The 19,357-nt window shown below is 38.3% G+C and overlaps 1 protein-coding gene and 1 non-coding gene across 2 annotated transcripts in view; both read left to right on the top strand.

Annotated features, from left to right (window-relative positions):
* Positions 1–19,357, top strand: part of Unc13c (unc-13 homolog C) — a 280,832-nt gene that overhangs the window by 142,367 nt on the left and 119,108 nt on the right. The window contains exons 12-15 of the mRNA XM_048332735.1: positions 3,045–3,201; positions 10,826–10,894; positions 12,009–12,098; positions 12,636–12,764. Coding sequence (XP_048188692.1) covers positions 3,045–3,201; positions 10,826–10,894; positions 12,009–12,098; positions 12,636–12,764 — 445 coding nt within the window. The remainder of the gene's footprint in view (positions 1–3,044; positions 3,202–10,825; positions 10,895–12,008; positions 12,099–12,635; positions 12,765–19,357) is intronic.
* On the top strand, positions 1,113–1,241 carry LOC125341265. Its single transcript, XR_007208944.1, has one exon. It is a non-coding gene; the product is annotated as a small nucleolar RNA SNORA40 (small nucleolar RNA).

Raw genomic sequence — 19,357 nt, 5'->3', positions numbered from 1 at the left:
TTGGAAATGGGGTAGAAGTATCCATTTGCTCTTCTACCTCCCAGTTTGATTATTTTTTTTTTGCTTCCAATATTTACACATCTCAATGGGGTCACTTTGAAATTCACCTGAGAAACCAGCTTCTACCATAAAACTCGCAGGCAACTTCACGAAGTTCACATGAGAGAACCAACCTTCTCAACTAGTTACCAGTCACAATCTACCCTGACCTAGTTAACCTTGATACCTTTGGGCACCTTTCACTTTGCTTCTCATTTCCCCTGGGTACAGCAAGGATGTTGCTAAGGAACCACGATGCTTATTTGTCAGTCTAGTAATTTCTGTCCTCATTTTCTAAAAGTCTTACTATAATTAGGGCTAAGCTTCCTTCCCTCTGCAAAATCCCTATTCTGCCAGTTCTAATCCCTGGCTTTCCTTTTCCTGTCTGGCTTTTTTCGCCATGATTTATGCTTGAAGGAATTCTAAGGTGCTGCTGCCATCTTGATCAAGCACACCCAAGGTTCATGGGCCCGGAGCGAGAAGGGTACTTGCAGGTAGAAGTGAAAGAAGTAGAGATTAGCCAAGCAACAGTAGTGGATGCGTATAAGCCTCACGACTCTCAAGGAGGGCTTAGTTCTGAAGGATCATAGTTCAAAGTCAGCCTCAGAAGAAAGTTCTCTAGATTGCATCTCCAAAGTAACCAGCAAAATCTGGGCTGGAGGCATGGGTCAAGTGGTAGAGCTCCAGCTGAGCAAGCAAATGTAAGACTCTGAGTTCAAATCCCTCCCTGCTTACCCCTAAACACACACACACACACACACACACACACACACACACACGACTGAGTAACATGGTTGCAATATAGACACTAATCTTTCTCTTAAATTTATAACAAAGTTATTTATTCTCATGACCTCCAGTTCAGGACAATAAACTTTAGCTTTTGAGTTTCTCAAAAGTTTATTTTGACAATTACCTGTTCTTTTTACTGTATCTCTTTTTTCTGCTATATATGTACATTCCTTTGCCATCTTTCCTGTGGTTAAACTTAAGACCTTGTATATTCTGTGGCTCTTGACCTGTGATGACATATCTCTAGGGATATTTAATTTTAAAAAAAAAAACATAATTGTAGTACTTGTATGTGTCTTTGTTTAATTTGTTGTAACAAAGTCTTACAGACAGGTGCAAACACCAAGTCCTCTTTTGCAACTCAGAACTCATTATTGGTATGAGTTTGGGTACATGTAAGAAGGAATGTGATTCCTACAATAGTTGGCAATGATGGGGATATTATTAACTCATTCAGGTTGGCGCTGAGAATAAAGTTGATGTAAAAGCTTAAAAAGAAACCGTGTTCTTGGTAGAATCTGGCAAATAACAAAGCCAAAGATATATAATTCACCTTAAAGAAGCACTCATTGATAATTTAATCACCATAGTTAAATTACATTAAGTCATGTAGCTTCAATGGCATTAATTATTATTCTCAAAGATCCATGTTAAAAAAAATGAACCTACTATCATAATTTAGTACTATGAAAAACAAATTGGGCAAGATATCCCAATTGAGATATAAGAAAAGCTACAATTTTCTTTACCCATATTTATTTTATAAGTACCATTCAGGACATTTATTTAGGTATGTTTATTCTGTGTTGGTATTCATTCAAGAATACAAAATACCACAATACTGAGGTATGGGATAAATTACTAAGATATGAGGGTAAAATAGGATTGGATTCTATATTGCACATTTCTTTCTTGTATGCATGTTTTATCTTTCACATTTATCATAAGCTGTGCTTTCAATTTCCAGAGCTTTTGTTACAGCCCACAGGAAACCAAGCTTCCTTGAGAGAAAGAATAGAATTGAACGCTGGATGCTTTTGACATTATCAATGATACTATTATTCAAGGTTTAAAAGAAAGTCTTTAAGCATAAAACTGGCACGGTTCAATATGTCCTAACTGTTCATCTGTGTGCCTAATTAAATCCTGTCTCTTAACAAAGTGCTTAGAAAACAGAATTGCTTATAAAAGGTATTCCTTTTTTGAAAAAAATCCCACAAACTAGAGTCAAGTGCGAAGTTGACTTCTTCAATCAACGTGCGATGAAAGGCGGGCCACTTGCTTTCTCTGCTTTAATGTAAAATAAATACAAATATATACCAACCCGGGCATCAGTAGTTCCTGTCTACTATCCTAGCTACCTAGGAAGCTGAGATATGGGAGGTTATGGTTCAAAGCCAGACTCCACAGAAAAGTCGTTAAGCTTCTATATCTGAAGTAACAAGCAAAATGGCAGAGTGGGGCATGGCTCAGGCAGTAGAACACCAGCCATACACAAAGAAGCAGTAACTATGAGGTCCTAAGTTCAAGCACCAGTACACACACACACACACACACACACACACACACACACACACACACACACACAAATAAAAAAGAAAATTCAGGTATGAAAGAACATTTTGTCTGGAATGTGGCATTTTCAGGACTGAAATCAATGAGGGAAGGTTGAGGGACAGGAAAAGGTGTTGTGTTTTTTCCCTAGATCATTGCAATTTTTCAAGTAATCAAGTTTTGTTCAAAAACTTATCTCAATTTTAACATATTCTACTTATCCCAATGGTTCAGAGAGAGGCTCTTGTGTCTTTGCTTTCTAATACTTGGAAATTATACCTTTGCATCCTGCCCATAGCACTCTTCCAAGGTGAGAAAAATGATCCACAATCCCACATTCTAGACACTCCACTTGTGAATGAGAAATTTGATCAAAACATTGAAATTGTTTTCTGTTTCAATTAGAGTTTTTGGACGTTTCCTACTCCTTTTCATAGGTGGAAGCATGACATAGCTGCTTACACGAGATAGGTTGTGGCTGACATTGTCCAAAAAGAAATGTACCCATTACCTGACTTATGTAACTGTATCCCCTGTGTATATCACCGTTACAATACAAATTCTTCAAAAAAAAAAAAAAAGGTCAGCTGTAATGTGAGTGAATTTGTTTCTGTTTTTCGAAGCGCTTTATGCTTTTTGTTGTTGTTCTTGTCTTGAAGGCACTTCTCCTGCCTGTCTTCGAAATACATGTGCCCTGGAGTCCCTGCTGTCATGAGCACTTTGCTGGCGAATATCAACGCTTTCTACGCTCACACCACAGTTTCTACAAATATCCAGGTTTCTGCCTCAGACCGATTCGCTGCTACTAACTTTGGTGTGAGTATACCTATTTTTTTTTTCCGAATGTTAAAATTTCTAGTACCATCTAGGGAGGATTCATTTTCAAGGGCCTTTACAAGCAATAATCTTTTTTTTGCTGAAAGGGACACTTGGGGGGATGTCTCTTAGCATAATAGAATTGTGGCTTGAAGTCCACTGATGTCGGTGATATAACTCAATTTGACAGCCAAGAGGAATGAATCTTCATGGGTTGAATCTCTGTAGCTGGGATGATCCTTTTCCATTGGGGACATGCATTTTGTAAGTGCATACTAGGCCTTCATAGGGAATTGTGCATATACATGCAAACTTAGGGTTCCCTGTGTTGTATTCACTAGTCTCCTGGGAAATGACTTTGGCTGTCTTCCCTGGAGCTTGATAGCTCCCTTTGCATCATCCGTTGGTTTCTATGGTTGGTAATGGCAATCGTTCATTCTCTAAGTAAAAAGGAGTAGGTAGAGAAAGAGCCCAAGAGAATTACTTCTGCCTAATTAAAGCTGTCTACCTGGAGTATTCAAGGGCATCAAAAGCACATTAAAAAAGGAGAAACCTGGGTCTACTAAGAAATCTTACTGCCACCCATGTCAGTAAAACTCATTCTCTCCAAGTGTAATACAATTAAAAATCAAAATTGATAAGGCTGGAAATGGGATGTAGATGAGTTATAATTGCCCAGTAAAGTGAGAAGAATCAAAACTAAGAGTCAGTGAAGATGGAAAAAGAAGAACTGATATCAGAGCTTTTCAGGCCATAAAATTCACAGTAAAACCAGCACTTGCTGTCTTTGAAGACATAGCCAGTGAAGAAAGAGAAAGGCATCGGGAAGATGCAAGGTTTCAGGCCATGGCAGCCGGGTAAGGCAATGGTCCTGCTTAGTCATGCCATGAGACAAGCGTTTTTCTTCTCCTTTGGTTCATTGTTGGGGGGGGGGGGGAGTGGTACTTAGATCCACTGAGAAAAAGTGATTTCTAAGACCACCACATAGTTACTTTTCCCATTGTCCTTCCAATTTGGTTCATTGAGCATACACACACATACATACATATACACATACGTATACACACACAAACACATGTATCACACACACATATATGTTAATTGTGTTGTCAGAAATCACATTTGGGGATGTGTGTCCTAGAATATAAATATTTGAGGCATAGAAAGTAAAAGAAAGACACACTGTTTGGAAAGGAAATCTGCCTCTGTTGTAATTCTTTTTGTTTTGTTTTGTTTTGGTCTGAGACTGGAACTCAAATTCAGTAGCTGACATTTTTGCTCATGAAACCAATTAAGCCATGCATCCAACCCCAAAGGATTGGTTATTTTCTTTTATAATTTGTGTTTTTTGTTGTTGTTGTTGTTGTTGTTGTTTGCCAGTCCTGGGCCTTGGACTCAGGGCCTGAACACTGTCCCTGGCTTCTTTTTGCTCAAAGCTAGCACTCTGCCATTTAAGCCACAGCGCCACTTCTGGCTGTTTTTTTTAATATATATGGTGCTTGGGAATCGAACCCAGGGCTTCATGTATATGAAGCAAGCACTCTTGCCACTAGGCCATATTCCCAGCCCCTAATTTAGGTTTTTTAAAATTTGTTGGGCTGGGGATATAGCCTAGTGGCAAGAGTGCCTGCCTCGGATACACGAGGCCCTAGGTTCGATTCCCCAGCACCACATATACAGAAAACGGCCAGAAGTGGCGCTGTGGCTCAAGTGGCAGAGTGCCAGCCTTGAGCGGGAAGAAGCCAGGGACAGTGCTCAGGCCCTGAGTTCAAGGCCCAGGACTGGCCAAAAAAAAAAAAATTGTTTTGGTTTGTTTTTACTCTTGTTTTTTTCCTTTCCTTCACGTTAGTAAAGCATGTGATTTCGAATGAACCAGATGAGAACATAACTACCATGAACCAGAGGAGAAAGTTAATGACAAATTAAAAAAAAAAAATTCAATAGCCACAAACACTTGAGGGAGTGGGAGTGATGAGTTTGCATTTTCATTACAATTGAGCAAGTTGCTCAGTCATCTAAACCTTAGTCTGCTCAATGATTATAATAATAAGTCCACTTCTAACATGTTCTCAAGTTTATGATGAAGCTAAAATGAGATGGACAAATGATGGGCTATGTGGCAGTGACTCAGGAAGCTGAGATCTGAGGACTGCAGCTTGAAGTCAGCCCAGACAGGACGTCTATGAGACCTTCATCTCCAGCTAACCAACAAAAAGCCAGAAATGGAAATGTAGCTCAAGTGGTAAAGTACCTGCCTTGAACAGAAAGTTAAGAGTCAGTGCTCAGGCCCTGTGTTCAAGCTCTAGTACCAGAACACACTAACATACACACATACATAGCGTAAAAACTGTGAGAGTTATCTAAAGGATTTTGTTTCTCCTTAGAGTGTAACCAATACCACTGCAGCTACTTCTGTTAGACAGATTGACTCTTGCAGGAACTGGAACCAAAGACCATTCCCTGGTCAGTTAATCAAAATACTGTTATGGCTATGTATCAGATTACTGAGAAGTTTTTTGTTTGTTTGCTTGCTTTTGTCAAATTCTCTTCTTAGTAACAGAACTCCTGCTCTTAGGATTTTACCTATCACCTCCATGTTGTGAAATTATTTGGCTTCTAATATCCCGCTGGCTTACATTGCTGAAAATAAGCCAGTCTTCACGGAAGAGCCATTCTACTTCTGAAAAAGATGAGGTGGTGATATGATTAATATCTGCCATAAAAGCTCCCTGGAGGAAAATTAGATAGCTTGCTCTTTTGCTTCATGCTGACCCAGAGAAGAAAAAGCAGATTGGTTTTAGTATATTAGAGGTTTCATGGGCAGCATGGTTATAACAAAACTTCATTTTGTGAATCAAATCACTTCTGTACCAAAGGGTCAAACAACAAAACCTTCATCTTCATAAATTAATGATTTGGCATGTGGATTTATTTCTATTTTTCTCTTACCTATTAAAAAGAATGCTGTTTGCCTAGTCAAGTATGTTAAATGTAACCCTCCCAACTTCACTTTGGAGCTGCTGGGTTTTATTATGCTACAGAAGCTGATCAGTTGGGATACAGTGCTGGTGATGTCATCCCTTCTTTATCCTTCTCCAAGGCAGTAACACTGACATGTTAGGCCTCCAAACCAAAGCAATAAAGATGATCATTGTAAAAAACAAATTTCTAAGAAAAGAAAAGGTTCATTGTGCTAAAAAAAAATTTAAATCAGATTTTTTTGTAGATTAATACTGCTTTTCAGACATAATATAGTTGAAAAGTGAGCAATAACAAAAAGAAAAAGATTAAGCCTTGAGTTGTCAGTGAAGAGGAGGTAGACAAAGTTTTCTGAGGAGAGCACATAGAGAAACTTCGTGAAAGTTACCAGAAACATGCAGTGTTACCCAATGTAAACTAAAGTCTCTAGACAGTTCAGTTAAGATGGGAAAAGAAATGAGACCATTGGAATCGGTCAGCCTGTGGTTGTTATTCAGAGAAGCAGGTGAGGTTGAAACCTGTCTTCATGGATTATTGGGTAATTACACATTGCACACATAAATTGAAATGCTGAATTGAAATCTTTTTGTACAACTATTTAATGATAATAAAATAATGATCAGAAAAGATAGGAAAAAGTAAACATGCAAAGTAAGTTCTGGAAGTGTGTACAAATCATCCTGCTTACTAAGTAGGGCAAATAGAATGAAAGATGTAAGTGTGAGGGAGACTGGATCCTTAGGTCAACATCAGATGACTGGGAGCTTTTAATGGTCCTTGAGTTGTTTGGACTTCAAAAGTAAAGTATAAACAGAATTTCTGATTGAGGAAGTGCATGGAGTAAAGTAAAGATGCATTGGGAAGAGGTAGAAGGTATCTGAGATAGTGTATACTTACAGGAATACAAACTATCCTAACAATTTCAAGTAAAAACTTAGTTGTATACAATATTATCCAAAAGACAACCAAAAGTTCCCTCTGCTGTAATTCTCAAAATATCACAAAAATAAAATGGATTTGTGAGAGAAACTGTAACTTTCCTTACCATCATGAAGCTAGGGAATCAAGAGACTCCCTGTGTTGCTAGTGCAATTGTGTACTCAAAACCATAAAGCTAGTGACAAGAAAACAACTTGACTTCTATACTTGACTAAGAAGCAGCAAATCATATCCACTTCCCAGCTGTAGAAGTCAGTACAGACACACCTACTAGCCACAAGCTAAGGTCATGACAAAAGTCTGTTGGGAAGGCATAAGTATGGTGTTCACGGTACCAGTTGAAATGCATAACCCAGTCCTTGGTATTGAGCATAGAAGGAAGCTGATAAGAGGATGAATGTGCTAATCCTGGCAAGGAAGTATGGTACTGAGTCTAAACAGTGGTTTTGAAGGAAAAATAAGATAGCTGATAGGGCAAAAGAGCAGGGGTGTGGGATAGTTTGGAAAGAGATAGTTTACCACATCCTGCTCTCATTCTGAACAAGTAGCTAAATCTGAATTTTGATAACTGATAATACTTTGTATTATTATCAGTGGTTTCTCTCCTTCTGGACATAGGGACCCTTACCTAACACAAAGAGCTGAATAATGTGGCAGCTCTTGATGTTGTGGATATAAGCCCAGGAAGAACCATTTTAACCATTCATCTTCACCTAGTCCTCAGACGGTACATGCAGACAGTAGACCTCCTTCTTCATTCCTGCAAAGCTAATCTCCACCCTAGTAAAATAGAAATAATGCTAAATCAGATTACATCTCAAGCTGTCCCTGCTGTTTAAAGAATCTGTCGGAAAATTCAATCAGCAGCGCACTTTTAATTTCCCATCATCTGATATTGTTTGGGATTCTGGGACGATAACCCCAGCAGTTTTCTCTGTGGTGCTTTTCTGTTCTTTGCATATAAAATTTTCAGCTGGGATCTGAAGCCCACGGTGGGGAGACGGAGTGTGGGGTGGGTATACATCCAAATTCTTGTCAATTATATGAAACAAATTCAAGTAAACACACTTTACTAAATGAGATCTTTTTCCCCCATGCAATGTAAAACCAAGAGGTAGGGAATTCAGTATTAATGTAGCCAGCTCAGGTCACAGTGTTTTCAGAAGTGGTTAGGTAAGTGCACTATTTTTGGTGTTCAGTGAATGTGTGCATGGGTGCATACGTCAGCGTCAGTACTGGGGCTCAGATGTAGACTCTGAGCACTCTACTCTGCTCCAGCTACTTTTGCTTAAGACAGATGTTCTACCACTTGTGCCTCAGTTCCACTTCAGCTTTTTGCTGATTAATTGGAGACAAGAGTCTCTTGGGCTTGTCAACCTGGGATGGCTTTAAGCCTTGATCCTCAGATCTCAGCCTCGGGAGTGGCTAGGATTACAGGTATGAGCTAACAACGCTTAGCCTGACCCCACTGTCTTTAAAGTTATGACACAGGCTCTACCTCATGGTATCAGAGTTGAGGACAGGAAAAGCAAGAGGAGCACAATGAACAAAAGGAAAAAGAAGCTGACAGCTATATTTAACATAGAATTCTATAGTGAATGTCATCTGTTGAACATTCATTTAAAATACTTTAATAAAATTATTTCTAATATGCTGGTTGAATCCTTCCTCTTTGTGTACATGTTTATATACAAACACACACACATATGTGCAAACACACACACACAAACACACACACAATCATACAACCTAGACCATGCTATTTGGCAGATCTAGGAAGAAAAACAGTCCAGGAAGGTAAGCATTTCACGGGGTCATATTAGGCACTTGAGATTGCACTAGTTAGAAACAGGGGAAGAATGGGTAATGGGCAAGCGGCCAGCAGAGCTGGCCCCAGTGTGTATAATAGGGTCAGTGCTTTGGGCTGCAGCCTGATGGATCAACCACCTCAGCTGTCTTGATGATTTGTGCCAATCACAGAAGTCACACAAAGCATTTAAAGACATGGCATGAATCACTGTAAGACTGACTTGTAAAGTCATCTGAGTGATTAGCTCCACGGTAGCCCTAAACTGATTATGTAGTGGCTCTTTTGTTTACTTTATATTATTGTCTTGATGGAGAGCCACTGATCCACATGAATGGAAGGAAGAATTAATAAAGGACTGCATCAGTTGTCTTGTCCCTTGGGAAGCTGCGACGAGAGAGAGAGAGAGAGAGAGAGAGAGAGAGAGAGAGAGAGAGAGAGAGAGAGAGAGAGGGGGGGGGGGAAACACTAAGACATTAAAACCATCTGTACTTGTTGGGAGAGAGTCTTAACTTGCTTAACAAGAGTCTAGTATTTTGTCAGTACCTTCCAAAATGCAATTTGTTCTTTATAGAATATTAATGAAGGCAGGGACCTCTCTCTATCTTATTTCTCCTCTTTGTTTTGTTTTGTGGTTTGACTTTTTTTTATTAAGGAAACTAAGGCTCAGAAAAATGAGCCAGCCAGTACCTACTGGTTTTTGTGTATGGCGTTGAAATTTTGACCGTGTGTGTGTGTGTGTGTGTGTGTGTGTGTGTGTGTGTACAGATCCTGGAGCTTGAACTCTGGGCTTGAGCACTGTCCTTTTTTACTTTTTTGCTCAAGTCTAGCACTCTACCACTTGAGCCAGAGCTTTACTTCCAGATTTTTGCTGGTTAATTGGAGATAGAAATCTCAAGGGCTTTCCTCTCAGCCTCTTGAGTAGCTAGGATAACAGGCATCAGCCACTAGAAACTAGCTCTTTGTTCATATTTAGCTCACTTACTAGCAAATACTTGTTTTTTTTTTTTTTTTGGGCCAGTCCTGGGCCTTGGACTCAGGGCCTGAGCACTGTCCCTGGCTTCTTCCCGCTCAAGGCTAGCACTCTGCCACTTGAGCCACAGCGCCACTTCTGGCCGTTTTCTGTATATGTGGTGCTGGGGAATCGAATCTAGGGCCTCGTGTATCCGAGGCAGGCACTCTTGCCACTAGGCTATATCCCCAGCCCCAGCAAATACTTTTTATTCACTACCTCTCAATCCTTCTGTCAGGAAGACATCTCAGCACTGATTCAGTAGTACAGACCATAGTGACAATCTCAGGGACTTGATTTTTATACCACTTTCAACACTAAATCATAAATATCTCATAGAAGCAACTGATCCTCTTAGAGGATTGTCTATATTTCCTTCTAAAAGGAGAAAATGGTTTTGAAAATTGTTTTTGACACAAAATGATGGCTGTTTCCACATTCATAGATAAGTTTTGAAAAATCAGTAATTTATTTTCTGGGGGTTTGGAGTGTTAGTTGAGAGTAGACTGAGGGGGTGGGGTATACTCTGTCTTGTTGATATATGACATTGCTATGAATCATTGCATATAGATGAATATGGTGGCAATTTCTTTTTCAGAGCTGTCTCCCTAGAACACGACTTTGTGGACTTTGTTAACAATTATACTTTATTCATTGCAGAAAGGTAGTGTAACGTCTTGGGAGGTGAATAGATTTGATGTCAGAGAGGCCTGAGTTGAAATCACCACCATGCCACATGCTAGCTACTATAACCTTAGACAAGCCATTGATATCTTTGACCCTTCCATTCAGTAAAATGGAAACAATAGCTCATACAGAATCATTGTGACATTGACCTTTAGAGTTCATTCATTTCCATCTTCCTATTTTGTGTTCTCTTGGTACAGAGGGAAAAATTCATAAAACTACTGGATCAGTTGCATAACTCTTTAAGAATTGATTTATCCAAGTATAGGGTAAGTACAAAATTATCTTCCTACAAGTGTTGTATTTACATCAAGTAGTTTCTTATCATATTCTCAAATGACCATGTTCTACATGGAAAAAGTCAGCCAGCACATTGACTTCACTTCCTACAAGACCAGAAGTCATCTTGCTGGATTCCTTTAATGTTTTGGAGCATTATACCAATTTAGCCTATAGCAATAACAATGTGTGTGTGCGTGTGTGTGGTGTGTGTTTAAATTAGTTTTTAAAATAGCCATCATATATAATGTATTCATCTCATCCAGGAGGTAGACATGTGGCTAAATCCTCATTTTAGAAACTGCTCTTTATTATGGAGATAGTCTGCTGGTGTGTCCCCAGCTTCTGAGATTCCCCATTGGAATTTGCAACATGATTCTCTTCTCTTGGATCAGTCACTACGTCAGTACAATAAGCTCATTCAATGATGTCCATTGTCAACAATTCTATTATTTTACCTCCAAGTAAAACACATGCATGTTTAATTATATGCGTTACAAATACAAGGCTCAAAGTATTTCTGAAAAAAGCACTGGTAAGAAATGAACAGATTTTCATATACCTGCTACCCTTCCTTCTTCTAATAGCAAAAAAAAGCAAATGTACTTTATGCACAAGATGGACAATTTTTTTTGTTTTTTTGCCAGTCATGGGGCTTGAACTCAGGGCCTGAGCACTGTCCCTGGCTTCTTTTTGCTCAAGGCTATCACTCGACTACTTGAGCCACAGCACCACTTTCGGCGTTTTCTATATAGGTGGTGCTGAGGAATCGAACCCAGGGCTTCATGTATATGGGTGAGCACTTTACCACTAGGCCACAGTCTCAGCCCAAGATTAACAATTTTTAACATTGCAGTAACAATACTTTGTACATTTTTGTTGAATCATGAAGATTAAAAGCAGGTGTGATGAAGAAGGGAATATTTCTACATGTTCTACCTTCTATACATTTTGTGATAAAAATATTTTTTAAACTCTTTATTATATTTTTTAAACTCTATTATTTAAATGTTGTACAGTCTGTTTCCAGTTATTTTCATAGTTCTTTAGTTTATTTTCTCAGTGAATGATAACTGTACCCATTTTCTGTTTATTATTTACCAGGAAAACTTTCCTGCAAGTAATAGTGAAAGATTGCAAGACCTGAAATCAACTGTTGATCTGCTAACCAGCATCACCTTCTTTAGACTGAAGGTATCTCCATTTATTTCTCTCCTTGTCATGATGTGCCATAAGAATACATTGACTGCTTGGTAGAACTTTCTTTCCTCTTCTTTTGATCCATATTCTTCAATTCCATACTCTTCAACCAGACCTAAATGAATCCCCCATCATAAAGTATATTAATGAAACGATTTCCCTAGACTGTTAAGATACTATAATGCCTTTGGCTCAAATTTAGTTTTTAAATTTATCTTAAAGCTCTTTCACTAGTGGACTTGGTATTTAAAACAAAAATCCCAAAGAATGTTAAGTGGAAATGGATCCTACTTACTTTAGCTTTAAGTCAAATGTTTTGCTGACCTTTCCTTGTAAGAGAGGAGCTGTTTATCTCCCATACCCAACTGTGTTTCTGTTTTCAGCCTTGGCAGCTTTATGGAACACACATACACATGCACATGCACACACACACACACACACACACACACACACACAACACTGTACTATGTTTAAGAAAATTTATGATTACATAACATTCTTGTGCATTTAAGAACACAATTTATCTGTCAGGTTCTGGAGCTGCAGAGTCCCCCAAAGGCCAGCATGGTGGTCAAGGACTGTGTCCGAGCCTGCCTGGATTCTACATACAAGTATATTTTCGACAATTGCCACGAACTCTATTCTCAGCTCATAGACCCGGTAAGAAAACATGTGTATCTTTTGTTATCTTCCCTTTTCTGTGTCTAATGTCTCTTTCAGTTAGTTTATCCTGATAGCAACTAGGAAAGCACGCTCATTTAATTGCCAATTAACTTCAGGATTGAGAATTTTCATACCATTCCCTCACGGCACTTCAGTACATATGAACAAATGCACTCCCAACAATAATTCATGTAGTATGGGCATATACTAATTGCTTAGGGTTTTCCGGAGGAGGAATGGGGTTTAGGATTAAGTGATTTGCTCAAGGTCACAGAGTGGGTGACAGATTTGATATTAGATGTCAAGATTCCCAACTCTTCTTCATATATTCTTTCCTGAATTTACATCACTGCCTGAATCATTTTACCTCATAAAGGTGATAGATGGGGAATTTTTTTTAATGGAACTAAGATGGTAAACTTATTTAAGATGATAATGGTAAAAGGGATTTCAAAACTACAGAAGACAGGAAGTAAATCAACCATGCATCTAACCTACCAGCTAGATGACTAAATGTTAACACTTAGCAAAGCCACTAAATATGCAACAAAATGACATTACTTGTATATTCCGCCCCCTCCCTTCCTTTTTCTCTGAGATGACCATAGCTGTAACAGGGGTGAACTTGAACATGTTGCACATGTGTTCAATGAACCTGAGTATTACCTTCCGTGAACTGCCTGTTGACACGTTCATGCCTTAGTCCTCTAGAGTTGCTTGTCTTGTCCTTATTAATTCATAGTTAATTCTAAAGTGCATTCCTAATGCTCCTGCTTTACAGTTCATGTGTATTTTGTATATTACTTCCATCGTTTATGACATGTGCTTTTTTCTTACTTTGGAGTTTTGCAATGGACACTATTATATTGTGTTAAATTGGTATTTAGGGTTGCTTTTTCTCTTGTGCCAGTCCTGGGCTTGAACTCAGGGCCTGGGTGCCATCCCTTAGCTTTTGCACTCAAGGCTGGCACTCTACCACAGCTCCCCATCTTGCTTTGGGGGGATGGTTTATTGGAGATAAGAACCTCACAGACTTTCCTGACTGGACTGGCTTCAGACCAGGATACTTAGACTTCCTCAGTACCTAGGATCACAGGCCTGAGCCACCAGTACCCATCCCTTGGGTGCTGCTTTCTAATGTCTATTGCCTCTCTTCTTCCCTAAAGAATGTAGTTGTTCTACATATTGGAAACCGTTCAATTTCCCAGAAAATTTTCTTTGGTTACTTGAGTGGGAAAAGATCTAGAAAGCCAATGCCAGGAGAAGGCAAGTGGGACTATAAGCCGGGTTCCAAGCTAGATTTCATACTGTATTATATCAGTAATTCTTTTGCCTAATATGAGAAATAAAAACTTATATTCCTCTCTCTCTCTCTCTATATATATACATAGAGATAGATAGATAGATATAGATATAGATATATATATATATAGATATAGATATAGATATAGATATAGATATAGATATAGATATAGACACACATACACATACAATCAGTAGATATTGACCTGGGAAAACCCTTTAGCACAAATTTTTGCATGCTGTTTATTGCCTAAAATGTACAAAAGTTAAGTATATTAAGAGAGAAAGGAGTATGAAATAAAGAAATGATTGTGCATGGAGGATAAAGAGCCAGAGAGTATTCTAGTGAAGAAGGGCCACACACATGCTAAATCTCAGAAGTGTATAAGGGTTGGATACCCCCAGATATAAAAGCTGAAACAATTTTTACAACCCCAGCTCTGAGTTGATTACAAGGCCTCATGGGAATAGGAATGTTATAAGTCCTTTGATAAAATTATGGTGAAAGTTGTAATGATTTCAAATAATTTCTTTTTACTGGTGATCAATAAGGCTGAAAAGAGTAAAACGGATGTTTTGGAAATTAAGCTAAGAAGTTTGGATTTGTCCCCCTCAAAAAAAGAAAACCAGTGACTTTCAGGGGTCACTATGAATTGTTGTTGTTGTTGTTGTTGTTGTTGTTTGTGGGGCTTGAACTCTGGGCTTGGGCACTGTCTCTGAGCTCTTCAGCTCAAGGCTAATGCTCTACCACTTGAGTCACAGCGCCACTTCCAGTTTTATGGCAGTTAATTGGAGATAAGAGTCTCACAGACGTTCCTACCCGGGCTGGCTTTGAACCATGATCCTCAGACCTCAGCCTTCTGAGTAGCTAGGATTACAGGTGTGAGCCACCTTGCAAGAGTCACTGTGAATTTTATGTAGGACTTTGCATGACCATATTTGTGTTCATAAAAAACAGATCTGATGGAAGCAGGTGCCAATTACTCACATCTGTGATCCTAGCTACTCAGAAAGCTGAGACCTGGAAACTCATAATTCAAAGTCAAAATGGACAGAAAAGTCTAGGATACTCCATCTTTAATCAGCCAGCAAAGTGCCAGGCTAGAGGCATGGCTAAAGGGGTGGAGCACTGGTTGTGAGTCAGAAAACTGAGTGAGAGTAGAAGTCCCTGAGTTCAAGCCCTTGTTCCTGCACATGCATGTATACACACACAAGATGAATCTGACTACAGAATGGAGACTTTATTGGAGGGTTATGAGAGAAGCAAAGAGAATACCTAATGGGCTATTAGGGTAATATGACTTTATTAAATATCCTAGTAAGATCTTGTTCCTTCTAAAAGAATTCACTCATCAAAATCTTCTCTATCACGTTGGTGGATGTTGAGTAAGAATAAAGCATAGAGAAAGATTAATATCTTATCTTTTAAATAACACTTTCCAGTCTGGGGATCCTAGGCGCTTATTGAAAGTGTGGAGAAAGTTACGTATTTTCAGTGTGTGTGTGTGTGTGTGTGTGTGTGTGTGTGTGTGTGTGTGTGTATTTAAAAATCCAGCAAGACTCATACATGTGTCTGAAAGCAAGTTTAAAACCATGTTTCTTTCATTTGGGCTGAAATTATGTCAAGTCAGTATATTACTAGTCATTTAGTGCTGATTTTTAAACAAGAGCTTGGCTTTTGTATCTCTGAAGGACAAAACCATGAGAAAATGGGTATTTTGCTTAACTGATGGAGTATGAGAGAAAAAGAAATAGGAGCCAGTGGGAGAAAAATAAATACATATATCTGTAGTTAAAGATTACACACCACGGCATGTTATCTATTATATGATGTAGCTGGCCTCAAGTGAATTAGATGGTCACCCAAGCATGAGGCAGAAGGAGCAGCTAAATGAAAAGAAAAATTAAATGGCATAAAAAATAGTTCGGTTCTTTTAGATAAAAGTTATATTTTATTTGTAAGTAATTACATTGCTGTGAGAGAAAAGGCATTTGCTTCTGAAAACAGCCCAGTGATCCTGAGAGTTGAGAAAGTTCCAATTCACTGTTCAATTTTCTTAGACACACAAGGCCTCATGGGCTTTGAATGTCATTTAATATACATTGAAATTCAACTCAGCATTGAGAATCTTTTGTAATTCGATTAAAATGATGACAGTTCAAACTTGCAGTGAAAGACAGTAAGATCTCAGTTTAATAACATTTTTATGGGCATAAACTCATATAAACCTAACAAAAGTTCAAAACACTTATGGAACATTGAGATCCTGTATTCAAAATTCACCCCAGGCTACTTACAAACATAAATACAGGACAGATTGTACTGTGTCCCACTAAGTAACTTAACAGACCATCACTTTCTAAACTTTTCTCTATATTTGAAAAAAACTTATTCCCTCTTATATTTGTAAAATGTACTTCCTGGTAATCTGAGATGACATGTGTGTGTATCATATACATTATGTATATATATGCATGTATGTATATCCACTATCTGTCTTTCTGCCTATTCTTTTTACCTATCTACATTTTTATCTCCTAGGTGAGTAATTAGAAATTTTGTATATAGAGAGAGAAGCCCATAAAATTTCCATCCAGGTCCTTAGCTTAGAGATTCTTACATTCAAGATCACTGTTCCAGGCTTTGCCACATATTGGACAGAGGCCTTGGGGGAGATGTTGTGATTGTTTCAGAATTCCATACATTGGTATTTCAGAAACCATGTGGAGTATTGCTGGAGTGTGTTATTTATGCCCTATTTTTATTAACAATGCCTTTTAAAAATTAAGTATCTCTCAGCGAGATACAAAAACCTTATGTTTGTTTAAACACATCTGGTTTTTATAAAGATTGTTTGCAGAATTAATAGCTGATGTTTTGTCTGTGTGTAACTTTCACCTGCTGTACAGCACATTTTGTTCTAAAACATGGCAAAATGTTTTCAGGAAGCCAGCAGCTTAGAGTATTTTTTGTTCCCCTTTTGGCTTTACAGATGTGGAATTAAATCTTGCTTTGTACTATGTCTGCCCCATTTTACAGTGCCTAGGATATAAAGCATCACTATCCAAAAGAATTTTGTGACATTTGTTTTTGAATACATGAACACACACACACACACACACACACACACACACACACACTCATACATACCCATTCATCTCATTCCTGGTACATTTAATTCATTATAATTTTTCTTGTTTCTTGTTATCTATAAAGCCTATAAAGCTTATGTGCTAAGTTGTTAGTATCTATTAAGCACATTCTTGGGGGGGGGGGAATAACCACTTGAATCAGGATACTGGTTTAAATTAAGGAATTAGGGATTACAAGGACAATGAAACCTGACACACCAAGAGGAATTAGGGTGTTTCTCAGAGATATTTCTTTTTGTTTTTTTTATTTATTGTCAAAGTGTTGTACAGAGAGGTTACAGTTTCATACATTAGGCCTTGGGTACATTTCTTATACTGTTTGTTATCTCCTCCCTCATTCCCCTCTCCCCCCCCCTTTCCCTCTCCCCCCATGAGTTGTTCAGTTGGTTTACAAATGGTTTTGCAAGTATTGCTTTTGGAGTCCTTTGTCTTTTTATCCTTTGTCTCTCGATTTTGATATTCCCTTTTACTTCCTCTAGTTCTAATACCAGTATATACAGTTTCCAGTGTACTCAGATAAGATACAGTGATAGTGCGGGTATAACCACAGGAAGGGGATACAAGAGGATCCTCAACAATAGAAGCTACGGTTTCACTTGGCATGTTGAAAGTAATTACAACAGTGATATAACTGTCATTTCCATAACATGGAGTTCATTTCACTTAGCATCATCTTATGCGTTCATAAGGGCATAGCTATTAGGCTCTTGTGATCCTCTCAGAGGTATTTCTATCAGTCTCAAATGGATGGGATGGTGTTTATTGCAGCAGTTTGCCAGAGTGGTCACAATTATTTTATATATAATCCGTAAAAGATGTTTTTTTCCCCTGAGATGACATTTCTATCTTATGTCTATCTTTAATGTATATATAAAGTATATGTATACACACACACACACATTTTGAACAGCTCTTCTTCATATACTATGAGTGAGTAATATCCTTGTTACAGCAGGACAGTAATTCCCTGAGATCTGGTGAGATCAGTCACATTGTCTTCTCACAGGAAATCTGTCAGCCTATTAACAAACCCCAAGGAGAAAAAAAAAAAGTTACTGTAGAGTCTATGTGATTTAATTATGCATAAGATCAGCTAGTAATGACAAAATTATTTAATTTTAATCCATTTTATTAAATACTTAGGTGTATTAAAATTCTTTCTCAAAGGCTAGGAATATAGCCTAGTGGCAAGAGTGCTTGCCTCGTATACATGAAGCCCTAGGTTTGATACCTCAGCACCACATAGGCGGAAAAGGCCAGAAGCAGCGCTGGGGCTCAAGTGGTAGAGTGCTAGCCTTGAGCAAAAAGAAGCCAGGGACAGTGCTCAGGCCCTGAGTTCAAGCCCCAGGACTGGCAAAAAAAAAAATTATTTCTCAGAAGCCATCAGAACAGAAAAGACCAATGATGCATAGGAAATAGGCCATACCCTATACGGACCACACACTCCTGTTTTAACCAGTTCAAACCATCTTCCTATACACAGCTCATTTTTTTCTCTTCCCTTTCTAGTAGCACTTTTCCACCAGCTATGGTTAGTTTCACAACCTGCTTCTAGCCATAAAGGCTCACCTTCAATACCACCTTTTCTATAAAGATTTCCACTCCCTATTGTTCCTAAATCTGAACTAAACATTGCAGAGTAAACTTTACTGTTGGCTTTCATACTTGCTGCAGGATAGTTACTTTCATTAGATAAACAAATCACAAAGGATTGATCTAAATGTGATGGACAGCTGGCTTCTGGTGATTTTCTGCAAGTATTCTCTGCCTGTTTTTCCAGGTGAAAAACTACCAGAGTGCCTCTAGCATATATTCCTCTAAGTGAAGTTCTAGGTGTTAGATTAAGTATACACATGACACCACAAATCAATTTGTTTTCCTTGACTGTTTTATAGTTTATGAAATATAGACTTCATCTATAACATTTCAGGTTTATTAAAGATTTCTAATCAATCATGCAGAAGATAAAGTTTTCTCTGAGTCATTAGGATCATTTCCCCCTGAATAAAGTTTTAAGTAAGTTCTACCCTAAAGCAGTTTGCAATCATAAGTAATCCCCAGTGAGTCAGGTTCTTGTTTTTCTCTTGAATGTGAACAGAATCTGTGGCTTGCCTCTGGCTGATAGAACATGGCAA

Source organism: Perognathus longimembris, chromosome 23 (genome assembly GCF_023159225.1).
Source record: "Perognathus longimembris pacificus isolate PPM17 chromosome 23, ASM2315922v1, whole genome shotgun sequence".
In the NCBI taxonomy this organism is placed as follows: Eukaryota; Metazoa; Chordata; class Mammalia; order Rodentia; family Heteromyidae; genus Perognathus; species Perognathus longimembris.
The sequence above is the reverse complement of the archived record's forward strand: the minus strand, read 5'-3'. Positions and strand labels throughout refer to the sequence as shown.